Here is a 27,563-nt window from a genome sequence, read left to right on the forward strand (position 1 = left end):
GATTCTCGTGCGACTAGTAAAAGGCAGGACAAAGCCTCAATCAATAAATCAGGAATGATGGGATAAAAAACCAAGCTTCACCCAGATGCAAACAGATGAAACTAGCTGCTTTGGCTAACTGTGTGATAACCCAAAAATCATCGATTCTTTTTGTGTTTAAGGTGGAGTCACCCTTGGTTACAAGGACAAAACATGCGCCTAATGTCTCTTCACAGAACGGCAATCAGCCTTTTCTTATGCGAGGTCTGAAGTTCCAGGTTGCAAGCATGTAACAGCTGTTTCTTTCCATTCCGTCCAAACTTGTTGCGATTTTTCTGTAGTTTATTGTCTCTTAAACGGTTGATTCCCATGTTTGATTCATTTAAGTTTGAAACGAACTAAATACAGAAGAAGGGTTCATAAATTATTCTCATCGTGGACATGGAGGCAATGCCTAGCTAGTTACAGTTTCCTTACTAAAGCTTCCGTTTTGCCACTGCTTACTGGTGACATTTGGCTCAGACATCGACGACATTAGAATGGATGCCACATAATCTAACAAACCAGCGTTTGACTAGTTAGCGCACTCCATTGGGGTTAGAGTAAGCTGCTTGAATTAACAAACTCGCGCGTGACTAGTGAGGAGGACTAGAAATCAGTAAACTTAAAAGGAGGGAATCTGTAACCGTTGCAGACTTGGAAGCTATATGACAGACAATACTGAAGCTTTACAAAGGTTCATCAAAGTTAAGCATTAGAGTGACAACAAAATGGAAGCTGCAAGACATTCTCATTCCTCCATGTCTCTTGTTCCTAGATTGGATCATTTGGATTTCGTTGTAAGTTTGTCTTTCCCAAAGCATCTACGGTCTCATAAATACTGTCTATCAGTCAATTTTCTTCACTTGCACTGTGTGGTGTCTTTTTAACGAGTGTGGGTGTTTTTTTTCCCTGTGAACAAATTAAGATGAAATATTTAGAAGGAAAACGACATTTACCAAAATGGCGAGGAAATTGTTCGGTTGGAGGTGCTGGGAGGCAATCCATGCCGATGGATTTGGCAGTGAAGGAGGCTTGCCTTAAAGGGTCACTGATGGATCGAGTGGCATGTCTTGAACATAGGCTTTTTCAGGTGAAATGTAGCAGTACAACCATTCAAGTATTTTTCTTTTGAACAACAAATACTACAGTTCAAGTTGACTACAAGTTTTTTCTTCCATTGCTTTTTCTCAATTTAGTTCTATGTCCAGTTGCTTAATTTGATTTCTGGACATTAATTTCTTATTTATTAATTTGAAGAGGTCCACCAACATTATAATGTAATACAACAAATGTTTTATTTCTAAGAAAAAAAATTTGTAATCAAGCATATCTATCTCTAATGTGTTTTAGAACTCGGTGACTCATTGGAGAATTGTAGCCTAATTCCTCTAAAGAAAGCTTAAAATTGCTTGCGCTATTGGGATTTTTCTTGTGTTCCAGCTTTGCTTAGAGTTGGATTCCAGCAGCACATCAGCCACTTCATCACGGGCATCTGGGTGTGCATCTTCTGGGCAAGGACTGCCAACTTTCACGCTGGCAACTTTCAATAATCCAAATCAAGGACACAAAGAGGAGTCCCTAGACCATGCTAACAGGGTTGAACTTCAGGTATAGTACACGAACTGTTGAATTTTAGAACTGCATGCATATAATTTACTGCCTTGATGACTCCCTCCAGTTGATCATGTAAAATCTCGTTTTTCCCTCGGTTAGAAACACGTATACTAAAGTGAAACCTCAATAGCAGTGGGAATTTATTGAACCAGAACTCTACTGCAACGAGGCGGATCTAAAAATATCGGTGTCCTAGATTAATGTTGTTTCAAAACATTGCCACGTTTTATTTATCACAGCCTCAGAGTTTTTTTTCCCCTGATAATATGATGATTATTCTATTTGTTTTAGGCTCGGGAGAAGTCTCAGATGCAAGAACAAGAGAGGAAGCATTCGAAACCTACGAAGCAAGAACTTGGGAAGAATAGGCCTAACAGAGATGATAAGAAATGCAAAAGTGGGAAGAAGAAAGTGCCTCCCAAATGGCCTCGCTTGAAACTCTTAGGGTGTTAATTAATCTTAATTAGTGACGACCGCCATCTCCTCCTCCTACAAGTTAACTGTTTTGTTTCTTTCAGACAACATTTTTTGAGGTGAAAGTATTGATGTCAAGGCAAGATTTAAGGAGGACCAACCCCTGCTGCGTACATCGCTTATTACACTATAACGCAACAATTCAGAATGTTATGTTGTAATTAGCGTTTGTACCTTGTGTTGAGGTTTTGCTTTGATATATTCATTTATTAAAAAAAATGTTCAAGTTTAAGAATTTAATTTAGTGTTTTTTATTTAGAAATATATTAAAATAATATTTTTTTTATTTTAAAATTCTAAACATCATCAAATTCTTTAAAAAATATTAATTAATGTTAAGAAAAGTCTAAACATCTCCATGCTTCAATGGAAAGGAATAAAAAAAGCTCTTAATGCAAGAAACTATATATTATGAAAGGAAAAATAATATTTTACGAGCAATCCAAGGACCCAGGGGGTAGAACCTAGAAACATAATTATAGCAAGAATTTAAGAATGGGAAATTTTTTATTCATGGCTGATGGAATTCGACCGTTTTATATATTTGTTGATCGAGTTGGGTCGGCAGGTAAAGGGTCTTTCTGATAAGGTTCTTAAAGTCTTTGAAAGAAATTATTTATAATCGTACGTACATTTTTATAATGCACGGAAAGGGGGGAATGTACATTCGGTTTAATATCAATGACGTGGCAACGCCTGCTGTGGATAACTACAGCCCAACGAGTGAGTTTTTTTTTTCTTCAGTCTATTTTTAAAAATGTTTTTAAACTATTTTTTATTTTAAAAAGATACTAAAAATATTATGTTTTAGATATTTTTTATAGTTTTGATATATCAATATAAAAAAACATAAAAAAATAGTAATTTTAATATTTTCTTAAAAAACACTAACTAAATGCTAATACAGAAAGTGATTAGTTGGAAAACTATGGTTTGGTGCCAGAAGTAACACTCCTCAAGAATTGGACGCTGCCATGCTCTCCATGGCTGGTAGTGGTATCATAATTGCGCTTCTGATTTGGCCAAAAACCGCTAATTAAAAGGAGATTATTATAGAATGGCACAGTACTGGAACTAGTTTTGAAAAGATAATGTAAAAGAAAGGGCACGTACGTGTATCTAGCTAGTTTATGGAATGTTAAGCTAGCTTGAAAGTCTAATCAAGGATTTAATTACAATTAGATATACATATAGTGTTCAAAGGTGACTGAGATTACACTGGTGAAGCAGCAGCATGAATGCACAAAATCTTATAGAATGGTTTAAACATTTACTATTAAATATGAGATCGTGCATAAATGTTGTAAACTATCTGATTAATGTACTATGCCTAAGAACCAATAATGTTTAAATAAAGAACATATGCTTGAATTAAATATATATTTTATGGATAATGGGATGTTTAGTTGTTTATGTGTTGTATTGAACTAAATATATATTTTATGGATATATAATGGGATATTTAGTTTTCCATGTGTTGTAAAGGGTTTTTGGTAGATTAAAATGTGATAAGTAATTGGACTGTAAAATAATTTCTTATAGACAAAAAAATAAATTCTTATCAGATAAACAAGCGGAAAGGCGTGGCCATTAATTATTTTTCAAAAACTAATTTAAATGAATAGAAAATTTTTGGAATTTATTATCTGTTTTATATATGAATTTTTTTAAAAAAAAATCCAATGCTAGGTATTTCTGAAAGTTTTTATTTATGAAAATTTTCAAAATTCTAGTATTAATTAATCCTTTTAGGGGTAACCATGAAACCCAATCCCCAACAAATTAAACGTCGAAGAATGAAACCGGAGGGAAAATCTATCATACAAAAAAATACAATTAAAAGAATGAGGGTGAAAATAAAAATAAAAATAAATAAATTATAGGGTTAAATTTAAAAGAAAAAACTTTAACAAAAAAAAAATCAAAAGAATAAAGGCTAAACTGAAAAAAAAAAAAAAAAACAACATAAACTTCGATTGAAAGATGAAATTGAAAATAACAAAACTCTAACAAAAAAACCAAGAAAAAAAATTAGGAATCAAAAGAATAAGGACTGAATTTGAAAAAATAATATATGACAAATTGCAATATAAAAATTAAATTGAAAACATCAAGAACTTTCTAAAAGAGCCAAGGACTAAAATAAACAATCAGAAATATAAGGACCAAACATGAAAAATGAAAAAAAAAAGGCATGGTGAACTTCTTTTGCAAGAGAGAAAAAAAGAAATTATTATCAGCAACAAACCGCTCATCAATTATTATTACACGTCGTTTCAAGAGGAATAATAAATTTGGCTATCAGTACACACTGTACACGCTACCTAAAAAGTACAAACGCCTCCCACACACCATCACGTGATATCTACGTTCCTTCATCTTTTTTATTAAAATATTAATTAGTAAGAGCAGAAAGTCTAAAAACATTTATATTTATGTAATAATAAAAAATAATTTATATAAAAAAGATAAAATCACCCCTGAAATCTTGGCTTTTTTTTTTCTAAATCCAAGCCAACTGCTCAATTGTTTTTACTGGGGGTAAGTATTTTTATTGTTCATAAAAAGATAAAAATAACCCCTTACAAATCTTTATTGACTAACCTTTGAAAAAGATCAAATCCTTTGAAAAAAATCAAATCACTCTCAAAACCAGGGCAAATGAAATTTTCTTCAAAGAATAAAAGCGTAATTTTACTATCACAGTGAACAGTTTTTTATGTGTCTATGTGCACAGCAAACTCTATAGTATTTATTTTCTGCATAATAATTAAAATTAACAAAACGAAATCCTACAGATCCATCACAAAGAAACCAGAATAATGCAGCAAAAATCAGCATAAAAAAATAATAAGCAGGTCGGCTTTGGAGCTTAGCCAGGTTGATGTGTCAAGCAACTAACATGAAACCCATTTAGTTCCATCCCACCTGCTTGATCAAAACCCCCCTCCCTTCAAAAAAAAAAATATATATATATAAAAACCCGCTCACCATCTTTCCTTCTTATTCTTTCAAGGACTCGAACTCTTATGTCTCAAAAATCAAAAGACATGACAGACCCAGAACAACAAGAATCAATTGCCTCCACTACCCACCACATCACCATCCCATCAGGTTTAACTCAGTCCGAATCCGAAGAGTTAGCCCCTCTCATAACCGAGTTCCACACCTACAGAATCAGCGCAGGTCAATGCTCCTCTCTTCTAGCCCAACTCATAAGCGCTCCTAACGACACCGTCTGGTCTATTGTCCGCCGTTTTGACAAGCCACAGACCTACAAGCACTTCATCAAGAGCTGCAGCGTGGGTCCAGGATTCACAATGACCGTCGGATCCACACGAGACGTGAACGTGATCTCTGGCTTGCCTGCAGCAACAAGCACGGAGAGGCTTGATATATTGGATGATGAACAGCAGCTCACGGGGTTTAGTATTATTGGGGGAGAACATAGGTTGAGGAACTACAGGTCGGTGACGACAGTGCATGGGTTCGAACGTGAAGGGAAGATCCGGACCGTTGTTTTAGAATCCTATGTCGTTGACGTACCTGAAGGGAATACCGAGGAAGAAGCACGGCTGTTTGCTGATACTGTTGTCAAGCTGAATCTCCAAAAACTTGCGTCTGTTGCTGAAAGCTTGGTTCGAGACGGTGACGGTAAATAAGTAACCCGAAAGAAAAAACAAACAAAACCCAAAGAGGCAAAGATTCACCAAACAGAAGAAGTCCTTTATATATATATATATATATCAAGTATTGTAATTAGTATGTTATCTCTCCTTTCTTATTTTGGGCAGTTGGTGTATTTGGGGAAAAATGAAAATGCCATTTTGTTGGAAAAGATTGACTATTGATGCCACTTGAATTTTCCATTGGGATTATGCTGTTTTGGTTTTCTTTCTACCAATGCGATCAAAACGCTTTGTTGGATTTCGTCGAAGATGAAGGTAAGGGCATTGGAGTCAATGCAATTGTACAGAGATTTTCAGTTTTGGTAGCTTCGAAAATTTGTGAAAATTAAGGAATTTGTGTTTTCCTGGTCTGTTTGTCATTCTTTAGTTCTGTCCTTTACCGTAATTCTTGCTAGTTTCGGCTGTCGTACATTTTGGTTAAATTAAATTTGGACTACATAAGAATTAATGAGAAAGATCAAATATACATGAAATGAAAGATAAGAAGGGCGAATTAGTTTTCATTCCGGAGGTGTTTTGTTTTTTCATTTTAAACGATATATTTTAATTTTAGAATATTTTAGCGTTTCGGAACTGTATTATATATTTATATATAGTCAGTAAACAAATATAATTTTAATTTAAATAAAACAAAATTAGAATTGAATTGTTATGACCTCGTATGCTTGATGAATTTAAAGATAAATTGGACAACTAGTAAAAATATAGTTTGATAAAAAAATAAAAGATAATAATTTTAAAAAAAATATTGAGATGACAATATATTAGAGCAACTCGAGTTAACCTATATTAACTTTTCAAACTCATAACATCTTGATAATCCTAAATAAAGCAAATTAAAATAAATTATAAAACTTAATTCTCAATGTTTATATCGTTGAATGATGAAATTTAAAAAAAAATTGATCTAAAAAAATAACTCAATAAAATGATCTTTATGAACAAAATTATAAAAATATCATTAATGAGTCCATGTTTTATTTTGTATGTTTTTGTTCAACCGTTAATATTCTCGTAAAGCATTTTTAAACTCTGATTTGTATTTTTGTTCAACCATCAGTATTCTTGTAAGGCATTTTTAAACTCTGATTGTCCTAAAAAATTTAACCTAGAATAAAAAAAAATATCAAGAAATTTCTCATTATCGAACAATCAAAATAAAAAATTATTATTGATACAATAATTGTTCCATCTATTTTTTAAACAGAAACAAGATATATCAGCCTTTCCTAACAAAACAGAAAATAATTTAGAATATGAATTGCTGTGCATGAGTTAAAAGTAACCTAGGTAGCTATGAATTTGAACAGAGGGAACGGAAAAGCAAAGCACACTGCTACACCGAACGTCGCGTCACCTTGGGACCGTATGGATTCATTTTTCTTCGTGGTCTTGATAGAATCTAATGCTTTTGACCTGTCGTTTCAGTATGAGAATCCAGTTGTGAAAGTGGAGCCTTTTTCTCTCACCTTTCAATCTATTCACAGTATATTATAAATAATATTTTTTTTTAACTTTTACATTTCAAAAACATTTTAAAAAAAATTTAAATTTTTTTTATTTTTTTCTTTATTTTAAATTAATATTTTTTTGATATTTTCAAATTATTTTAATATAATAATACTAAAAATATTTTTTAAAAAATAAAAAAATATTATTTTAATATATTTTCAAATAAAAAATATTTTAAAAAACAATTAAAACCACTTTCTAAAATTCTTTCTCGAGAATGAATGTCTTAATTAATCACTCCCTAAACTTTTCAATACGTATTTCCACCCAAATCGTATATGATTATGATATATATGGTTCGCAGACGCTGATCTCCCTCCCTCCCTCTCTCTCTCTCTCTCTCTCCTGTTGAGATATATAGAATATTTACTGTTTCCTAGTTACTTGCTTAGTAAGAATGGAATCTTATTCTACAAGTAACAATATATATATATATATATATATATATATATATATATATATATATATATATATATATATATATATTAATTAGCTAGTTGAACCGCTTTCCGCCACGATTTATAAATTATTTTTTTAAAAAAATAAGGTATGCAAGCTATTTTAATATATTTTTTTTACATAAAAAGATGTAAAATGTAAATAAAAAAATTTATGAAAAAATCTAATTGTATAAATTGATAATTATTTATATAAATAAATAAATAAAAAATCATTAATAATAACTAAAAAAGATATTGGAAAAATTAAAAGGTGAGTATAGATCAAGATATTTATCTGGTTGTGTCTACTAAATTTATGTATCAAAATTAATAAAAAAATAAAATAAATAAAAATACATATAAAATTGATTGAATAAATAAAAGGAAAAAAAATATTATGCAAGTCAAAACATCTTAGAAATATTATTTCAAGATAAATATTTTTAAAAAAAATTAAGTCCATCTATATAAAAAATTAAAAAAAGAACAATTTTTTTTAAAAAAACTTCTATTCAAAAAAAGCCTGCAAACTCATGCCTTAGGTCATGAGATTGAGATAAATTGATAGAAAACAAATTGAAGATAACCATAGAAAAAAAAATTAAAAAATAATGTAGAATGATAAAATCATAAAAGAAAATGAGCAAAAAAAAAGATTGTCCAACCGCATTAACTTTTCAAACTCACAACCCGTGTCATTGGATCAAAAGCACCACATATAGAAAAATTATGAAGCTCAATCCCCAACAAATTAAACGTCAAAGGATGGAACCAGAAAAAAAAATCAATTACACAAAAGGATTCAAAACAAAAAAAAAATTATAATTAAAAGAATGAGGGTGAAAATCAAAATAAAAAATAAATTAAAGGGCTTACAAAAAGTTTCAATTGAAAGATTAAATTGAAAATAAAAAAACTTTAACAAAAAAAAAGATCGAAAGAATAAGAGCTAAATTGAAAAAAAATAAAACAACATAAACTTTGATTGAAGTATAAAATTGAAAACCAATAAAACTTTAACAAAAAACCTAAGGAAACAAATCACAATTCAAAAGAATAAGGACTTAATTGTAAAAAATAATACATAATAAATTGTAATTTAGAGACTAAATTGAAAACATAAAAAACTTTTATAAAATGACCAAGAGAAAAAATAAGAAATAAAAAACATAATGTACTTTGTTTGGAAGATTGAGAAAAGAATGGGAGAGAAAAAATAACTACCAGCTATAAACTGTCTATTACTGCACGTGTCACACCAATATGAAAAGAACATGGTGGTGTTTCCAACAACACAGTGAAAATGCAAGTTTGGCTATTGGGTAGTGTCGTATACACCATCCAAAAAGCATGAACGCCACCCATACGCTGACAGCGTAATAAGCACGGGACAACATTTTTTTTGAATAAAAAATTAACTATCCAAATTAAAAATACTAAAATGTCTTTTATATTTCTAGAAATTACAAAAAACTAGGTGAAAGGACAAAAAGACTCTTTAAACGCATAATTTTTTTTTTTATTTTTTTAAGAATAAAAATATCTTTTTAATGTATTTAAATAAGTGAAAATAACATGCATACACTTTGTCAATATTCCTAAATCTTTTGATGTTAGCTGTAAATAAGTAATTTTATTGTTTGGTTTTAAAAAAAACAAACATATATTTTAAATGATCACTAAACCATTTGAAAAGATTAAAATACCATTGTTTGCTTTCATTTTTTTCTAAACAAAAAAAAGAAGATAATTTAAATGCAGGAATCCATATTAATTTGTATCTAGACCTACAATGAAAAATCTAATTACCCTGATCCATCACCTAGCAACAGCATTTTGGACCTCGTTGGAAGGTAATACAGTTTAGTCACGGGGATGGTCCATTCTATCCATACGGTGGAGAGAGACTGACCACCTGTTATGGCAGGATTGGATTTTCTAGATGGGAAGAATCTATGTATATTCAAGACTGCACTCATATTCATTCAAAGTCGCCAGAAGTCATAGATCCGGTAAAGTAACCTCGACCTCGAGCCCAGTTCTAGTAAGTTCCTTACTTCCGGCCACCGCTATTCCATTTTCAGCTATGCCTCTTTTTTTTTTTTTTTTACCAAAGACTGATTGCCCTATAAATTATTTAGGGTCCATTTGTTTACGCGGCTGCGGCTGCGTTTTAATTAAAACGCAGTTCGCAGCCGTTTGGTAATGAAAAAACTTGATTTACTGTGTCTGGGTCCCACGTGTTTTTTTGCGGCTGAAACGTTAAAAATGAAAAGCAGGAAAATCATGATTTCCATTCACTGTGCAAGCTAATTGCACTGTTCACTGAACAGTGCAATTAACAGGCACAGTGTACATGGTACACTGTTCACGTGCACTGTTAAAACTTTTTTTTTTTTTTAATGTATTAATTTTATTAATATTTTTTTAAAAAAATAGTTTAGAGTGAATTAAATTTATTTGCAATGTGATATGAACAATATATTTTTACCGAAAAACTAGTATAAAATAAATTAAATTTACTCGCACTGTAATATCAATTTTATACATGATAATATTTTATTTAATTGTATTATTAAATAGTTTAATGGAATAATAAAAAATATTTTATATAAAGTATTATTTATTTCATAATGTAATATGAGTAATTAATTCTATAATATTTAAATTTAAAACTATCAATATTAATATATATTTTTAAAAATTATTTTATAACCTCAATTTCAAAAGCATTCTTACCCAAACACATTAAACTACTTTTTTTCAACCTCAATTTCAACCACAGTTTTAACCAAACACCTATTTTTTCAAACCAACCTCAATTAAAAGTACTTTTTATAAAACTACTTTTTTCAAACCACAACCACAACCACTACCGCAATACCAAACACACACTTAGTGGGTGTTTGTTATTGTGGTTGCGGGTGAGGTTCACCCGCAACCACAATTTTTAGTGTTTGGTAAAATTAAAAGAGCAGTTTTTTTTGTTATGGGACCCACTGATAACTATGGTGTGCCACAGGTTTTTGAGAAGCAGCATTTTGCTGCTTCTCGTCTAAACATTAACACCAACAATGGAGCCATGCTCCACTGTAACACTGTTCACGTATTAACGTGAACAGTATTTTTTTTTTAATTCTGAAAAACAATGCAAGTGAATTAAATTAATTCACTCGTATTGTTTCACATGAAATTTGTTTTTTTAAAAAAAACCAGTGTAATTAATTGATTTCACTCGCACTATTCACGTGAACGTGAACAATATTTTTTTTTGTTTGTTAAAAAAAATAGTTTAAGGTGAATTAAATTTACTCGTATTGTAATCTCAATTTTATTCCTGATAATATTTTACCTAATTTTATTGCACGCTCAAAAAATCATGAAAACTATCGTTCTTGTCGAATGAATTTTGTACGTAATGAAATTGTAATTTTTTTTTTTAAATTGAGTTTTACTCGAAAAACTAGTATTTAATATTATTTATAACACTACATAAATTAGAAGGATATCGCATGATAACATAGCATTTGTGAAATTTGATCGCAATTCCAATTATGTTCTTGCCGGGTCCGATCCAGTTAAAAAAATTCAGTTTTTATTTTTATTTTAATTGTGTTTTATTCAAAAAATTAGAAGGATATCGTTTGATGACGTAACAAAAAATTCAGTTTTTGTTGTTGCATGCTTAAAAAACCATGAAAAATATAATCATTGTTGAATAGATTTTGTATGTGATGACATTGCATATAGTTTAATGGAATAATAAAAAATATTTGATATCAATATTATTTATTTCATGATGTAATAATAGTAGTTAAATCTTCAATATTTAAATTAAAAATATTTTTTAATTATTTTATAACCTCAATTTGAAAAGTATTTTTTTAACCAAACATATTAAACTACTTTTTGTTCAACCTCAATTTCAACCACAGTTTTAACCAAACACCTATTTTTTCAAACCAACCTCAACTAAAAGTACTTTTTATAAAAACAACTTTTTTCAAACCACAACCACAACAGCAACCGCAATACCAAACTAGCCTATCAAGTACTAACTGAAGCCCCATGCACGGCCACTACCGGATCATCCAGGAGTGGCTGTATATAACAGTCAAGGCATAATAACGTGTGGAAAGTCCGATTTTGAAGATTTCTTTCCTTTTTCTTTTCATTTTTAAAAGGAGAGGATGATGTCTTTGCAGCTGTACTGAATGATGGTTTGTAATTGACTTGCGATTTGGGTATTCATTTGCGTATCAATTATTGCTATGCCAGTCATAATCTATGTAGAGTTTGAGAAAAATGTTATCAGTCTATGTTGCGTCTGTTCCAAATTAATACTTGTTATGTCAACTTCTCTAATCTTCCATGTTAGGCTGTTGAGCTTTCAGCTTGTGACCGGATTACAAGTATTAATTAAAAGAACATATGTAAGGTATTATCAACAATGTATAATGATGACCATATATTTACTTGTGATTCGGATAATTTTATTTTTTAAAATTAAAAATAATTTAATTAAATAAATCAATAATTATTTGTGTTAATAAATGCAAAACAAAACAGTCATTAAAATTAAAAAATAAAAAAATAAATATAAATCAAGATATTTGATCTGGTCATGTATCCAATTGTATTTAATAACTTTGTATCATTGAATAAGTTCTTTATTAAATCAAACAATTATATGTGCCAATATAACATTAAAAAAAAATTGCTACGACAACTAAAAATTGAACTTGAAAAATTAAGAGATAAATATAAATTAAGATATTTGATTTTATCCCGTTGTTTCTAATAACATTGTTTCTTAGAATAAATTCTTTATTTAATTAAATGATAATAGAAACAGACACACGCATAAAAACGATTAAGTAAAATCAAAGAGAAAAAAATATTATGCAATGCTACACATATTAAAAAAAAAAATTATAACTTTATATGAAAACCAAGTAAAAATAAATTATATTTAACCAACGACTAAATTGAAAAGTTAAGAGATATATATATATATATATATATATGGTTATAGATATCTGATCTCGAAACGATTTGATTATATTTAATAACATTATTTCTTAGAATGAATTTTTTATTTAATAAAATTATAATAAAAAAACACATAGAAAAGAGAATGAATAAAAATAAAGGGAAAAAAATTAAGTAAAGCTATACAAAAAGAATGTCTCGTAACATAAAAAAAATTCTTATCTATAAAATGAGTAAAAACTTAATCATATTCTATATAAAAAAAATCATATGAAATTGTTAAAAAATTAATTAAATTAAAAAAAACAGCAAATAAAGGATGAAGTTGCTAGAAGAAAATAAAAGTATCAAAAAAACAAATGAAAGAAAAGGCCAAGGGTGTATGCCCACCTTAACTAAGTTTTTTATTATTATTATTATTAAGAGGCAAATGACATGGTGTTTGTCCGTAATTTTTTTGAAAAAAAACAGAAGTAAGTGACACTTGTTCTATTGATGCAGACGACATGTCATTTTTCCCCCCAAATTTCACCACTATGGTAGTTGAAAAATCAAGGTTGATAACTTTTTGACCTAGAATATCATTTTCCAACTAATTGTTTACCCAAAACATCTATAAAACACTTTAAAAACCTTAATAAACCCAAATAAGGCCTTAAATAACCCAAAAATTCATTTCAAAACTCAAAATCAACTAAAAAAACTTCTCGAACTTAGATCTATCACCTCATATAAATTTAAATGAAAAATAAATAAATTTTTCTCATCGAATGAAACTCATTAACACCAAAATAAACTTTTTTCATGGCCCGAATTAGTGTCATCTAAAACTTTTTCATTCTACCACTAAAACCTATCTAATTTCTTTCTGTTTTCTCAAATCAGGGATAAAAAAATAAGAAAAATGAAGTAAAAGAAAGACCAAAATGAACTTTTTGACTGTTTTTTTTTCCCACTCTTGTCCTCCTTCTAATCTTTTCCTTGGTCAAAAATTTTGAATTAATTTTTTTTTAATTTGGCCTCAAATTAATGGATGCAATCACTTAAAAAAATATTTGAAGATCAAAATATAAAATCTTAAATAATAAGTTCACGATGAAATGTAAGAGGCTTGAGAGCAATTCTCTATTGCAATTAAATCACATCTTTTAGAGTTTCTTATAATATAATTGTACAGCATATGCAATATTATATTAAGACTAATCTCGAAGATCGCAACATATTTACACATGATGAAGGCATATTTTTACTCTAAATCATGATGGGGTTATATTTATGTCTATTTATTTAGCTACGTACGATATAGCTAGTTCCATTTCTTTTTGGGAAAATTACCATCAACAATCTTCTTTTCTTTTTGAGTTTTTTTTTAAATATCTTTCTAATAATTAAATATGATGTTTTTGGTCATTGAAAGTTTTAATTTATATATAAAAAAAATGTTATTTTTTGCTCCTGTATGCATCGCTAGTGAATTACTAGATCAATTTACCACTACATAATTGACCACACAGCTTGCATGAATTAGGTCCTATATATATATATATATATATATATATATATATATATATATATATATCAGTAATGAGTATAATAAGCAAATTCCATCTCTCTCAAAGTAGTTGAGAATATTTGTTCTCATATTTATATAATGCATGCCTCCGCCGGAAGAAACAAAAGGATCTGCGTTAGATAGAACTTGGCAATAATGTTCAATAATTCTGTGTATTAAAGTATTAAAGTACAGATAAGCATAGCTAGCTCCAGTAAAGCAACATAAGAAGTCAAATTAAATGGTTCCATATCAATCAATTTAAGTTCCTTTATCATGTTTAGAGTAAAAACTAGAAAAGACATCATAATATATAATAGAAAAATAAAATATAGAAAAAATAAAATTAACTAAAAAAAATATTTATTTTCTCAAAAATCTCTTGTATAATTCTTTCTAGGCTGGAAAGAATTTGCCCTCGAGTTTGAACCTTAATCAAAACTGTCATCCACCACTAATTTTTTTTATGTGTGATCCATCTCAGCGTGGGTTCCTAACAAAATATATTCATGTAGGTCGTTCTATTGTGGATTCCTAATACAATATCTTGGTGTGGGCCACCTATCAGGGGTCTTATTATCTAAATTTTCAATAACAACAATTGACATAGACGTAAACAACACACTAATTACAAAACATTTTTTTACTCAGGTTCACCTCATCATCTCTTCATACACGAGTACGTCATGTTCTGTGACATCTTCTAACCATGGTTATTTAATGGCGCACAACATTAAATCGTTAAGAATCATTGAGCTCTAATACACGTTTTTTACAACCTCCAACAAAAACTATTAAAAATCATTGAGCTCTAATATTAATTGAAGCAAAACTGCCTTGCCAACTAACATGGACAGAAACAACGGATGACAAGATTTGTTACAAGTCAAAACCCTCAAAAATCAAGAATACCATAATTATAGAGAGACATCAAAAATATTTAATTTCCATCCATCTAACTCTCACATGCCAAAAAACTATTACAATTTTTTATATAGAAAACAAAAGGAAAAAACTAGAAAATCTTAATAATACAGAAAATAAAAAAAAATTCTTCAAATAAAAAAACAAAAAAAAACAAAATAATACAAAATAAAAAAATAAATATGATAAAAATAAAATTAACTAAAAAAATTATTTATGTTAGAATTCCTTATAGAGTGTTTATTTGTGAGGTGTGCGGCACGGCACACCTCTATAAAAGCATGTAATACATATTTTTTTCACGGGGTGTGAGAGTTTTATTTATGAGGTGCGCCATGAAAAGCATATAATACATGTTTTTTGCGCACCTCTTAAAGAAACACACCCTAATTTGACACCTCAACAAAGGTAATTTTCCCTTAAAAGCGAATGCCAGCTTGGCGCTTGGTCTCGATTGCCGCTTCGATTCGATGAGCAGAATAGATTAAAAAATATGGCAGTCCTGAATGGCTGATACTTTTCACTTTACATAAGTTGATAGCACTGCTGATAGGGTTATCTGACCATTGCCCTATTATTTTGGTGCAATTTCATGTATTCTTGGTGAAAAACGCATCTCGGTTTCAGCTGGTGGTTTCGTTTTAACTTTCACGAGATTTTGCAGAACATGAGGGTGATTTGTTGTAGTATGGAACCTGAAGGATTCAGAGTGGTTAAAATGTTCAAGTATTCTCAGGAACCTAAATACTCAGCTGAAGGAAGCCGAAATATATGTTAATGAACATGATGTAATTAGGGAATCCAAATTACTCCAGACGAATCGGATCCCTATCGGCAAGCCAATTCCAACCTATGGTCTGTATCCATGAAGCTTTAGTCGTTATGGAGGCAAAAAAAAAAGAAAAAAAAAAGAGTTAATAGGTGCCTATTAAGAGACAGAAACACATCCTTTTTTAACCTGTTAATTTCATTTAGAGGCGGGCAAAACTCCATTGTCAGGAACCGCGGAGATGAAGTTGTTCTCACTCAGCCAGCAGAGATTAAAGCCAAAGTCGTCGGTTATTACTCAAATCTGTTTAGTAATAACCGATGGAATAGGCCTAATATCGGTTCAGATGGCTTCATGAGGCCTGATAGCTGGTCTGCAATGGAATTATAAAATGAGGTTACTTTGGAAAAAGGCATAGATGCTGTGTGGAGTTGTGATGGATCAAAGGCCCCTGCCCCTGGTTCGGACGGGTTTAATTTTGCCTTCTACAAAAAGGCATGGCATCTAGGTTGGCGAAGAGATTTTTGACATGGTAGGTGGTTTTTTAAACTCTGGCCGAATGCCAAAGGGCATTAACTTGTTCCCCCCTGCAATAATCTATTTGCTACACACACATGAGCATATTGGTGGCGTGCGCTTTTCTGTGCATCATTCTAATTTTTTTTTAAATATAAAAAAAAATTATATTTAGATAATGTTAACATATTTTTAAAAAGTAAAAAAGAAAAATAATGACTCGAGACATAGCCCCTACTGAATCCAATCAAATAGTTTCATTTAATTATATGATAGAAAAAAAACAATGACAGTAAATAAATCGAATTTGAAAAGAAAAACTGATAATGATGACCAAAAGAAAAGGAATATTTGTCAAAAGGGAAGAAATTACGAAGTCCATTTTTCAAAATAAACAATGCTGAATGATGAAATTGAAAAAAAAATAAGTGAAAAAAATAATGTCAGTATGTGTTAACTTTTAAAACTTATGACCTGATTCACTAAATTAAAAATAGTTCATTTAAAAAAATCATGAAACCCAATTCCTAACAAATCAAATGTCGAATAATGAAATTAAAAAAAAAAGTACAACCTAGAATTTTGAATTAAAGAGGGAAATTGAAAAGAAAAACAAATTCATAAAAGGATCCAAAATTAAAAATTAAAATCAAAAGAATGATGACTAAATTTGAGACAAATCATGATTATGGGTTCAATGATGAAATTGAAAACAAATCAAAATTTAAAAAAAAACGCTAAGAGCAAAATTAGAAATCAAAACAATGAGGATCAAAGTTAAAATATTAGTAAATGAGAGGACAACTCTAAGATTTTGAATGGACATCATGAATTTTAAGGGGAAGGAGAGAGAAAAGAAGAAAGAAAAGTCTGTCAGTGACACACTGTCACATAAATGACGACACTTGCCGCCCTATGCAAATAGATATGTATTGATGGTTCCAACACCATCATAAAAGCTGTCATTTGGACATCGAGAGATGTCATACAAGTCATCAAAAGACCGCGAGTGCCCGACCCTTGCTAGCGTATACGTTGCACAAGCCATCCAACTTTTATTTTTAAATTATATTTTATATTTATAAAAATACCAAATTTCCCACTAAAAATCTATGATGAAAATACAAAAAACCTCATGTACAGTAGTTAAATAAGCTTTTCTTTTAAGGGTAATTTAGACATTTCATTGTGCTTTTATAATACAAGAAGACCTACTTGTAATCAATCTGACAATAACTAATAGACTTTATAAAAGATCGTACTACCCTTGATAGCTAACTCATCATTTTTTTATTAGAATGGTAAATCGGTTATTATATTGTTCCAGTGAATAGTAAATCCTCCCACATCGAGCAATGTTTTTCCCTTCCTAATTAGCTTTTGTTTATAAATGGTTCAGTTGTTTCAAAAGTAATGGTGTAAAGTGAGCAGATGATTAGTAAACAAAAAAAATGGTGTTAAGTGAGTCCTTTCAAGTATAAATAATAATTAAAAAGCTAATACATTAATGGAAAGACTTCAAAAATCATAAGCATAAAAAGATCGAGATTCTAAAAAGCAAACTATAGTCCAGTATCTAACAACTAAGGCAAATATGGTGGAGCTTATATTTTTTATGATGACATTCCCTATCACGGTATATGTTATGATAAAACAAGTTTTTCTGAGTATATAGTTGTTGATGTTGGACAACAACTATTCAAGAACTTTTTTATGTGCAAGATCTTAGATCATAGACAGGTGGTGTTAAAAATAACTTCTATAAAAAAGCACTCTGAATAATATGGTTCATGCTTACCCTCATCAAGAGAATTTAGTTTCTCGTTTGTTGTTGAGTGAAAATGGGCTGAGGTTTGTTTTTGAATCTAGTATGTTTACCCTCACAAAGAGTGGGATGTTTGTGGGAAAAGAATATTTATATGATAGATTATTTAAGCTCAATGTTATGATTTTTATACCCAAAAACAAAAATATTGATAAGGCTTTTTTATTTATTTATATGGTTGAGTCTTCTGATCTATGACATTGTTGTTTCGGTCATGTTAATTATTAAACATTCAAAAGGATTAGTAATTTGGGTTTACCCTTTAATTTCATATTCATCAAAGCCATAAATGTAAAATTTATGTATAATCCAAATTGACTTAGACACTTTTCTATTTCATAGAGAGAATGAGTAAGCCTCTAGATTTAATTCACACTAATATTTATAATTTAAAATTTATGTAAATTATAAGTAGTAAAAACTATTTTATTACTTTTATCAATGATTTCACAAAATATTATTATAACTCAAGTGAAAAAAAAATTTAAAAAATTATCTTCACTTAATATTTTTTTGAGTTTTATGTAAAGTTGCGTTTAAGTCAAATGACATGCCTGTTATTGCATTATTGTATATTAAAAGGGACGAGTCATTAATAAAAATTCTATTACTCCCGTTGATATAAAATTTACAATAAAAAAAAATGCTTGAATCACTTTTTTTTTTTTAAAAAAAAGAAGAAATTCGTGCATTGATCTGATTACATCATGCACTAAACATTATATATAAATAATATTTCTTCTATAAAAGTTTATTATCCTAACACCAACAGAGACTAATGGCACTCTCTGTGTATAACGCATGTGTGCCAATATATGGTCACATGCACCAACAGACTCTGTCAGCCCATATGATATGGACAAGAACTTTCATTATTTCTGCGAGGAATTTGAATGCATGATACTGATTGCACATGTCCGTATTAACGTTTCTCTTTGTTTTTGTCCAAGATACAAAGATTTAATTTCCACTAGCTCGATTTTTGACGCACCCAAGTAGCACAAACAAACAAAAAAGAAAAATCGGAGTATCCACAAAACAATCATAATGATCAGGTTGAGAAGTGATACATCGCAATTCGGCCTGCTACCAGAAGATTTTCAGAATCAATAATCAGGTTTTTCGAAGAACAAGATCCATGTTTTCCTGCAGTAGAAATGGAATTGTGAAGTGATTGATTGAATTTTAAAAAGCTGATTGCAACGTCATGATCTTCATTGGGATTGAATAAAATAGTTGAGGCAATGATGCTGCTTTCTTGAATGGTTATTTCCCAGAGAAGGTCAGACGTAAGAAATAGTAAGCAAATACATCATCTCCCTTATTTTTCCTATAATGTGGCTATGTATGTGTGAATATATCAGTATTTGAAAGGATATGATAACTCGAAGGTCACTCACTAATTGGTGGTGACGTGAAGAGCACTATCCTGATGACAGGAACGTCTTGAGAAAGCGGCCTGCATCTAGGCTACGATTGGGAACGCGGCTGCGGCGGCGTTTCCAAAAATTTTGAAATTTTTTTTTTTTATTAAAATTTAATATGGTTTGTACGTTTTGAATCGTTTTGATGTACTGATGTCAAAAATAATTTTTAAAAAATAAAAAAATATCATTGACATGTATTTTGACACGAAAAATTATTTGAAAAATACCCACAACCACACTGCCAAATACACTCGCAGCATGGTGGGGGAAAGGCGAGTTTAGCGAGGTTGCAAGTTGCCAACTTGGCTAATAAAGAAACAAAGAAAAAACAAGTTTAGATAACCGTGGGAGCTATAAGCCCAGTTCTAGAGAAGGAATTGTTAGGTGGGGGTGGCCGGGTGGGGCTCACCGGAGAATATCTTTGCCTCAGTTTAGGTGTTTTCTTTAGTTATTCACCGGTTCTTTTTGTGAGAAAACTAGTGGGTTTTTTTTTCTTTGAAAAAATAACGTAATTGACTAAATTTTTTAAAAAATAACACGGGCTAAAAATATATTTAAAAAATAACATGGTATGAATAAAACAACATTTCATAATATATTTTTATACACAATCGTTATTTGAAATATCGGTCGCGTCTTAAAATATTTTTTTTTACATAACCATTATTGGAAATAGTGGTTGTTTAATGAATATTTCAAAACATTTTTCTTTTGCAAATTAATTAGCCTCAACAAAAATCAATCAAATATTTTTATGAAAATCCAATAGTCAAAAGGTGGGATTAAACATCCAATGGTTAAGAAAGAAAGAGAAGATAATTGTGTGAGAGAGAAATGGAAAAGAAAAAATAAAAACAAAAAAAAATGGATCACCGAGGATATACTAGGATTATGTTTTCGATATACTCGATACCATTAAAAAGATCTCGATAAAATGATTCTAACTACACCTTGAAAGAACAAGATCGTAATTAACCTTAAACAAAATTCCTAACAAATTACAATCATATTTAGTATTTTTTTAGTGGTTAGAATTGTCTTATTTCCTTATGAAAAACTTGTTTTTGATGCAAATGTATTAATGGATTTGTGTAGCAATGTACTTGTTTGGACCATGTGATTCAATTGTTTGATAAAATGTCTTCGAGAGACATTGTAGACGTGGAGGCTTTATTTGAGAGGATCACACAAATTTATACCCAACCCTTCTATTTCCTGGGATTCAATTTGGGTCTCAAAAAACAAATTTTAATTTGCCATGAATTGCTTTGAAAAATAACTTGTTGTTTCTTTAGGTTTATAGTATAGGGGATATGATTGTCAACTACATGTTATCTATTTTGTCACACGAACTAATATAGTATTTGAGATTTGATAGCATAGTTATTAAACCCGGACCGGCCCGGTGGGTCGACCCGGTGGCTGGACCGGTTCGGGTTAGGAGAAAGACCGGTAAATGCAAAAAACCAGCAAGACCCGGCGGGTTGACCCATGACCCGAGAGACCCGGGAAAACCCGGACGAGACCCGGTGTTTGTAATGCATAAACTGTCATTTGTGAAATCAAAACTCGATCCATAAACACCAATCAATCTAACATTTTAATCCCGCAAAAACTAACAGATTTGAGTCAAACTCGGGAACAAAACACATAAAACTTAAATAACGAGCTCTGCAAGTTATTACTGACTCAGGGGAAGAGCGGGAGAGAGAAGAAAGAGGGAAATGAAGGCGAGGAGAGGAAATGATCGAGCAGTGGTTGCTGAGGACATGGCGATTGCTAGTGAAGATGAGATCTGATGGAGAGAGCGATTTTTTTTCCTTTCAGATGGAGAGAGGGGGGGTGAAGATTAAAGAGACTTGAAGAGACAGGGAGTGAAGATTGAAGAGACAGTAATTGTCTTAAGACTCTAAGCTATGTTTTTATTTCAATCCATTAAAATAATTATTTTAGTTTTTTTATTCAAAAAAATTATAAATGCATAAAGTTTATTTTACAGTTTATAATAATAAGAAATAAATTAAAACAGAAGAGTTTTTTCATAATTTTAATATAAAAAAATTATGTTTTTTAAATATAAAATAAAATTTTTTTTGTTTAAATACTTCAACTTAAAAAAATAACATAGTATCTTTTCAATGTGTAATTTGAAACCCTTACATAAATATACTCTATATTCAGAAGAAAAAAATTATGTTTTTTCAATGTGGAATAAAAAAATTTTTGGTTTAAATACTTCAACTTAAAAGCATAACATAGTATCTTTTCAATGTGTGATAAAAAACTTTTTAAAATATTTTTTAAAACTTTATTATTTACAATATAGCATATATTCACATTGATTTTTTTTTAATTTTTTCGTATGAAATATTAAATTTGTAATTTTTTTTAATTTCTCCGGGTTGACCCATAAAACCCGGGACCCGGTCCCTTGGCCGGGTCAACCTCCGGGCCGGGTCTGATAACTATGTGTGATAGTGGTTGTTTTTAAAAGTGTTTTTCGCTCGAAAATATATCAAAATAATATTTTTATGAAAATATTTTTTTATTTTTAAAAAATTATTTTTTACATCAACAAATTAAAACTATATAAAAATAAACAAAAATAAATTTTTTATTTCTTGTGAGACGTCTATTCAGGCCGCGTTTTCAAATATCACCTAAATGAATAACAAGTCTTTTGTATTGTATTAATGAAATTGAAAGTGATAAAATATAAAATTCAAAATATAAAAATTAAATATATAGTTTTAAAAAATGAGGATTAATTAATTAATGCTATTAAATTATAAAGAATAAGTTATAATTAACTTCAAAAAGGAAGCAAAGGCCTTAAAGTCAATGAAGGAGTAAAGTAATGGAACAAAAGGCTAGCAAAAATAGGATATCATCTATAGGTTTGATTTGTTGATGCAATATGTCTATCTCTAATGGACCCCGTCGATTTAACCCCACTATAGCCCTAATTTAATTGGCGAAAAGAAGGTTTGTAGCTTCTATTTCCAATTTGTGGATAGGTACTTCAGTGGATGGTGCAAAGTGAGGATTATTGGTATATATATATTTATACTTTTCCAATTTATTCCTACTGCTTTTGTTCGTTATTCGTGCACACATAAATGTACAGATAATTAATAAAAGTTAACTCCCCTGTGAAATGTATTTTTCGCTGTAAAAGGAATTACTGTTCACTGAAACAAGATAATAACAGTCTTGTTCTTTCAAAAAAAAATATTAAATTGGATATAGTCAAGTTGATTGGGTGTAATTTGATATTTTAATAAATATAAAATATATTTTAAAAATTAAAAGTAATATGAACCAAGTTATGTCTGAATTTTGTCTTAAAATATTTGTTTATTAATTTTACGAGATTTGACATATCTCTCATACCGTACATTGAATCGAGCTAGAATTTTACAGGCAGATACTAGACACATGAAACTATATTGTGCTAAACTTTGAAGTCAATTGAATTTCATAAACATATTATTTAAATTAGTCAAACTTATTGTTACTGTTTTGATAAATTTACCGACAAAGTTGTTTTTTCTTGGTTATTTTCAGCCCTATTAGTCCAAACCTATAATGGGTAAATTTTGAACAACAAAAAAAGATTATATGAGTCTTATTTACGCCCTATACTTATGCATGGGCTTGAGCTATAAGTGTTTCTGATGTGATTTTGATTCATCGAAGAATTTGAGTCCTTTCTTTCTTAGGATATGTGTAGCAGTTAGGGGCTCTATAAATACTTTAGTTTTAGTTGTCTTTTATTTATTTTGGTTCTCTTTAAGTTACAGAAGATTAGAGAGAATTTTTAACACTTAGTTTTTCTTTCTTAAATTATGTTTTTGGGTTCGTTTTATAAGCTAATGCTCAAGGTTTGTTTGGGCTTAATTTATTGTTTGGGCTTAATTTATTAATTAGTTTTCAGCTATAGTCCAAGGCTTGTTCGGATCTATACTTCTGGGTTTCTTAGTAGAGGTTTTGGATCAATTTTATAAGTGCGTCAATTTAGCCCACAAAAGTAGATCATTAGGGTTTTTATTTTTAAAAGTATAAATACTCTTTGTAAGGACAAAATATTCAGACTTGATAATACTATTGCTACCAAATTTATTTAGCGTGTGTGAAAGAGATTCTGACATTCTTTGGTTCTTTAACGAACTAAATTGACTTATCAAAAATTAATTGGCTTCGTGACGTCTTCCTTATACTTCTCATTCGTGAATTGTTATTTGTAGGATAGGGTTCTTATTCCAATAAAGCTAGTGCCTTTGGACAAGTTTTCATTGTGTCACACTCTTATCATACTTGTTTCAGCTTTCTAGGATTCAATGTCAATCTTGTTGTGATTATGAAATTCTCGTCAAAAAGTGGTTGGCATGTGTGGCATCTTCTGGCTGTCAAAAACTTCCTCCAGACGTGTCGTTGGAATCTTCATGATGTCTCTTCCTATTGGGGCAGTGCATAGTGTTGATGTTGGGGCAATTTGTCGCCAGCTATGCTTTCTTTCTTTTTTTTCTCGTTTTCCTCTCTCTTCCCCCTCAACATTCTAACCGATCATTCAAAATTTTAGAGTTGTCCTCTTATTTATTTATATTTCAATTGTGGTCCTTGTTCTTTTGATTTCTAGTTTTTGTTCTTGACCCTTTTGTAAAATTTTGATTGGTTTTCAATTTCATCATTCAATCTCAATTTGTGATATGCTATTTTTTCCAATTTGGTCCTTATTTTTTTTTATTTTTAATTTTTGTTCTTGACCCTTTTATAAAATTTTAACTTGTTTTCAATTTCATCATTCAATTTCAATTTATGATGTCATTTTTTTCTAATTTGATCCTCATTCTTTTGATTTTTTTGTCCTTTTGTTAAATTGATTTTTCTTTTCAATTTCACCATTCAATTAAAAAATTATTATTATCCTCTAATTTATTTTTTATTTCAATTTTGATCCTCATTCTTTTAATTGCTATTTTTTAATCTTGGGTCCTTTTGTATAATTGAAAAAAAAATCTAATTTCATCCTTCAATATTTGATTGACTGTGAATTGAGCTTTGTGATTTTTTTAGATAAGGTTCTTTTGGCCTAACGACTCGGGTCACGAGTTTGAAATTTAACACGAGTTGACATCATTTTTTTTTATTTCATCATTAGATATTTTTTTTAAAAAGAAAATTTGTAATTTCTTCATTTTTTTTCTATCAAGTTGATCTAAACTGGCTTGACCCTTTTTATGGGGTCGCTTTCTTTAAAGAAATTTTAATTATTTTTTGGTTCCATCTTTTGAATTTTTGTTCTTTTTAAAATTAATATTTTGATTCTTTTTTAAATTAATGTTTATTATTTTTCTTATTTTAATTTTTATTGAATTATCCTATTATCATCATCTAGATTGCAAGGTTTGACAATAATATCGTAGAGAATCTTAGTAGTGGTGTTGGATATTAAATGTTTTTTCACTGATGGTGGCGATCATTATGTGCTGATGACGGAGACAATTGAGAGGACATGTTAGGGTAGGAATATTTTTAATTTTCCCTTTCATTTTCCCTTTCATTATAACATATAATGTTGGGTATCAATTTGAGAACTAGGAATGGACTGTAATGTCCTTGATCAGTGACTATAAGAACATGACTAAAGATTTGGAAGAGTGCATGCATCACTCTCAAACATATGATTAACAACTTCCAATTAGGAGACCCCATGACTCAAGATTAGCTCAATTAGGTCAGAGGAAAAATATAAAACCCATGACTGTAATGATGTCATGCTGGCTCAGGTAGAGACCGATGCTGGCTCAGTTCCATGACCGATTGCCTGGTGTCGGCTCGAACAAAAGCATTCAGTACTTGAATAGCATGATGACATGAATGCGGCAGTATTCTTTCAATGAAGGGGAAAACAGGCACTCTCCTCTAAAGTCAACCATATTTTACATTTCAGTTTTTCATCATGTTTCCTGCCAAGCAATTCCACTTCTTTGACTTGCAAACTTTGACGGCAGCTAAATAAATTCCTTTTACGCAAATCCATTAAAGTCCACAAGACCAATTCCAAGTTCCAACAGGGAAATTTCAAGACGCGCATCAAGGTAGCAATTTTCTCAAACACCAAAGGACTAAAACTAGGCAAAGCATCTAAATAAGTGAGAATGCATCACGAGCCATTAGAAACTATCAGATGCATATATCTCGACAACATAGACCCACATCAATATAAGTTTGCTCATGTCGACCAAGCATCAACCAAAACTTTTCACTTGATTTACTGGATCATATGAAAGAAAGCAAGCAACTTGTAGTTGTTCAAAGTGTTATAGCTGGATTTAGTAAATATGAAAGAAAGCACACGATCCAAGTATCTAAGAGAGCAATGCTCAAAAAAAGAGTACTATCAAATAGAGCATAATAATACCAATATTGCAAAACCAACTGAATGTACAAGGCAAATAATCAGAACCTGCAGTGAAAAAACCAGCGTATGTAACATTTCTAGAAATTTGATTTCCCATCAATGAGTTTTGGCATCAGAAATTAATCAACAAAAAGCTGTATAAGCAAAAATGTTACTAGAAGACAACTGCAAGGATTGAGAGGGATTTATATGAACAAGAACAAGAAGAGGCAGTGATCAAAGCTACTGGAGATGTGAATAAAGGTTAAGACTTTCTTGTAGACATTCATAAGCTGTAGATAACCATTTAGCCCCACCAACAAATATACTTTGCAATTCCAGTCTAACCTGACCCTACAATAACCACATATATAAAATTAAAATTTGAAATTGTGTCCCCAAAGAATTGTTGTGACCTTGTGCCGCAAATAATTGTGATACCGTATGGTGTACATTCTCCAAAAGTTAAACGAACTTCTACATCGATGCAGACAAGACAAGACCAGAGAACAAAAACAGGGCAAGAATAGTACAAGTAAAAGAGAAAATCACTTTAAATACAATGCACAGTCTTTGAAACTGATCCTAATAGCAACAGGGTCTTTGATTCCAGAAAATAGCTCCACCCCATCAATCCATCACTTAACTAGAACTCATCAGCTCAAACCTTCACCCAGTACAACCAAATGACATGCTACTGTGCTGACCTATCTAGCCAATGGCTTGTGCTTAAGATTTAAAGTCCAGGCACCCTTGCCCTTCTTTCCACCTTCACTCATCAGGCGCATGCCTGTGTCATGCTTTAGTTGTTACTCTTTCTCTAAATACACCTGGTTGGGTAATTCCCATTAACTGATCATAACAATGAGATGCTATTATTTTGTTAAACCTCACCTCCCTTATTTTAAAACAAACACCATGTCAAACACTCTCTGTACTTCAAAAGCAATTAGGTCTTGAAAGCACAAGAGCGACTGGTCAATGTTCAATCACAATCATGTGGAATAATAATAGAGCTGTGCAGGGAATACAGTCCACAGCAAACAATGGTCGACTCAGAAATGCTGTCCAAGCATTACAAAAAGAACTCCATGGGGAAAACAGCTTATTGAAGGATGAAAACTAAAACCTATATTTTACCATGCTTAAGGTTGAAATGTTTTTGTGAGCAAGTTAGATGAAGACATTAATACAAGGAAATAATGAATTCAAGCTGATGAGACTAAACAGCATTAGACAAATTGGAGATGTACGTGGATTGCAAACAAACCTTGGAAGATGCTCTTCTAAGTTCCAACATCTTTCAAAAAATATAGCACATGTTTCCTTAACACGGGAATAATCAGAAGAACAAATTATATCTAGTTTTCTATTTACCTTCCTGGATAGCAGGTATGACAATAAA

The 27,563-nt window shown here is 30.4% G+C and overlaps 2 protein-coding genes across 2 annotated transcripts; both read left to right on the forward strand.

Moving 5' to 3' along the window:
* The first annotated feature begins 353 nt into the window (after positions 1-353).
* On the forward strand, positions 354-2,349 carry LOC18096969 (uncharacterized). Its single transcript, XM_006385590.3, has 4 exons — positions 354-818; positions 947-1,111; positions 1,462-1,629; positions 1,927-2,349. Exons 1-4 carry the CDS (start codon positions 750-752, stop codon positions 2,086-2,088), a joined length of 564 nt encoding a protein of 187 aa, XP_006385652.1. The 5' UTR covers positions 354-749; the 3' UTR covers positions 2,089-2,349.
* A 2,721-nt stretch (positions 2,350-5,070) lies between these two features.
* Positions 5,071-6,148, forward strand: LOC18096970 (abscisic acid receptor PYR1). The gene has a single exon (XM_006385591.3). It carries the CDS (start codon positions 5,139-5,141, stop codon positions 5,769-5,771), a length of 633 nt encoding a protein of 210 aa, XP_006385653.2. The 5' UTR covers positions 5,071-5,138; the 3' UTR covers positions 5,772-6,148.
* Positions 6,149-27,563: the final 21,415 nt, after the last annotated feature.

Source organism: Populus trichocarpa, chromosome 3, assembly GCF_000002775.5.
Source record: "Populus trichocarpa isolate Nisqually-1 chromosome 3, P.trichocarpa_v4.1, whole genome shotgun sequence".
Classification (NCBI taxonomy): domain Eukaryota; kingdom Viridiplantae; phylum Streptophyta; class Magnoliopsida; order Malpighiales; family Salicaceae; genus Populus; species Populus trichocarpa.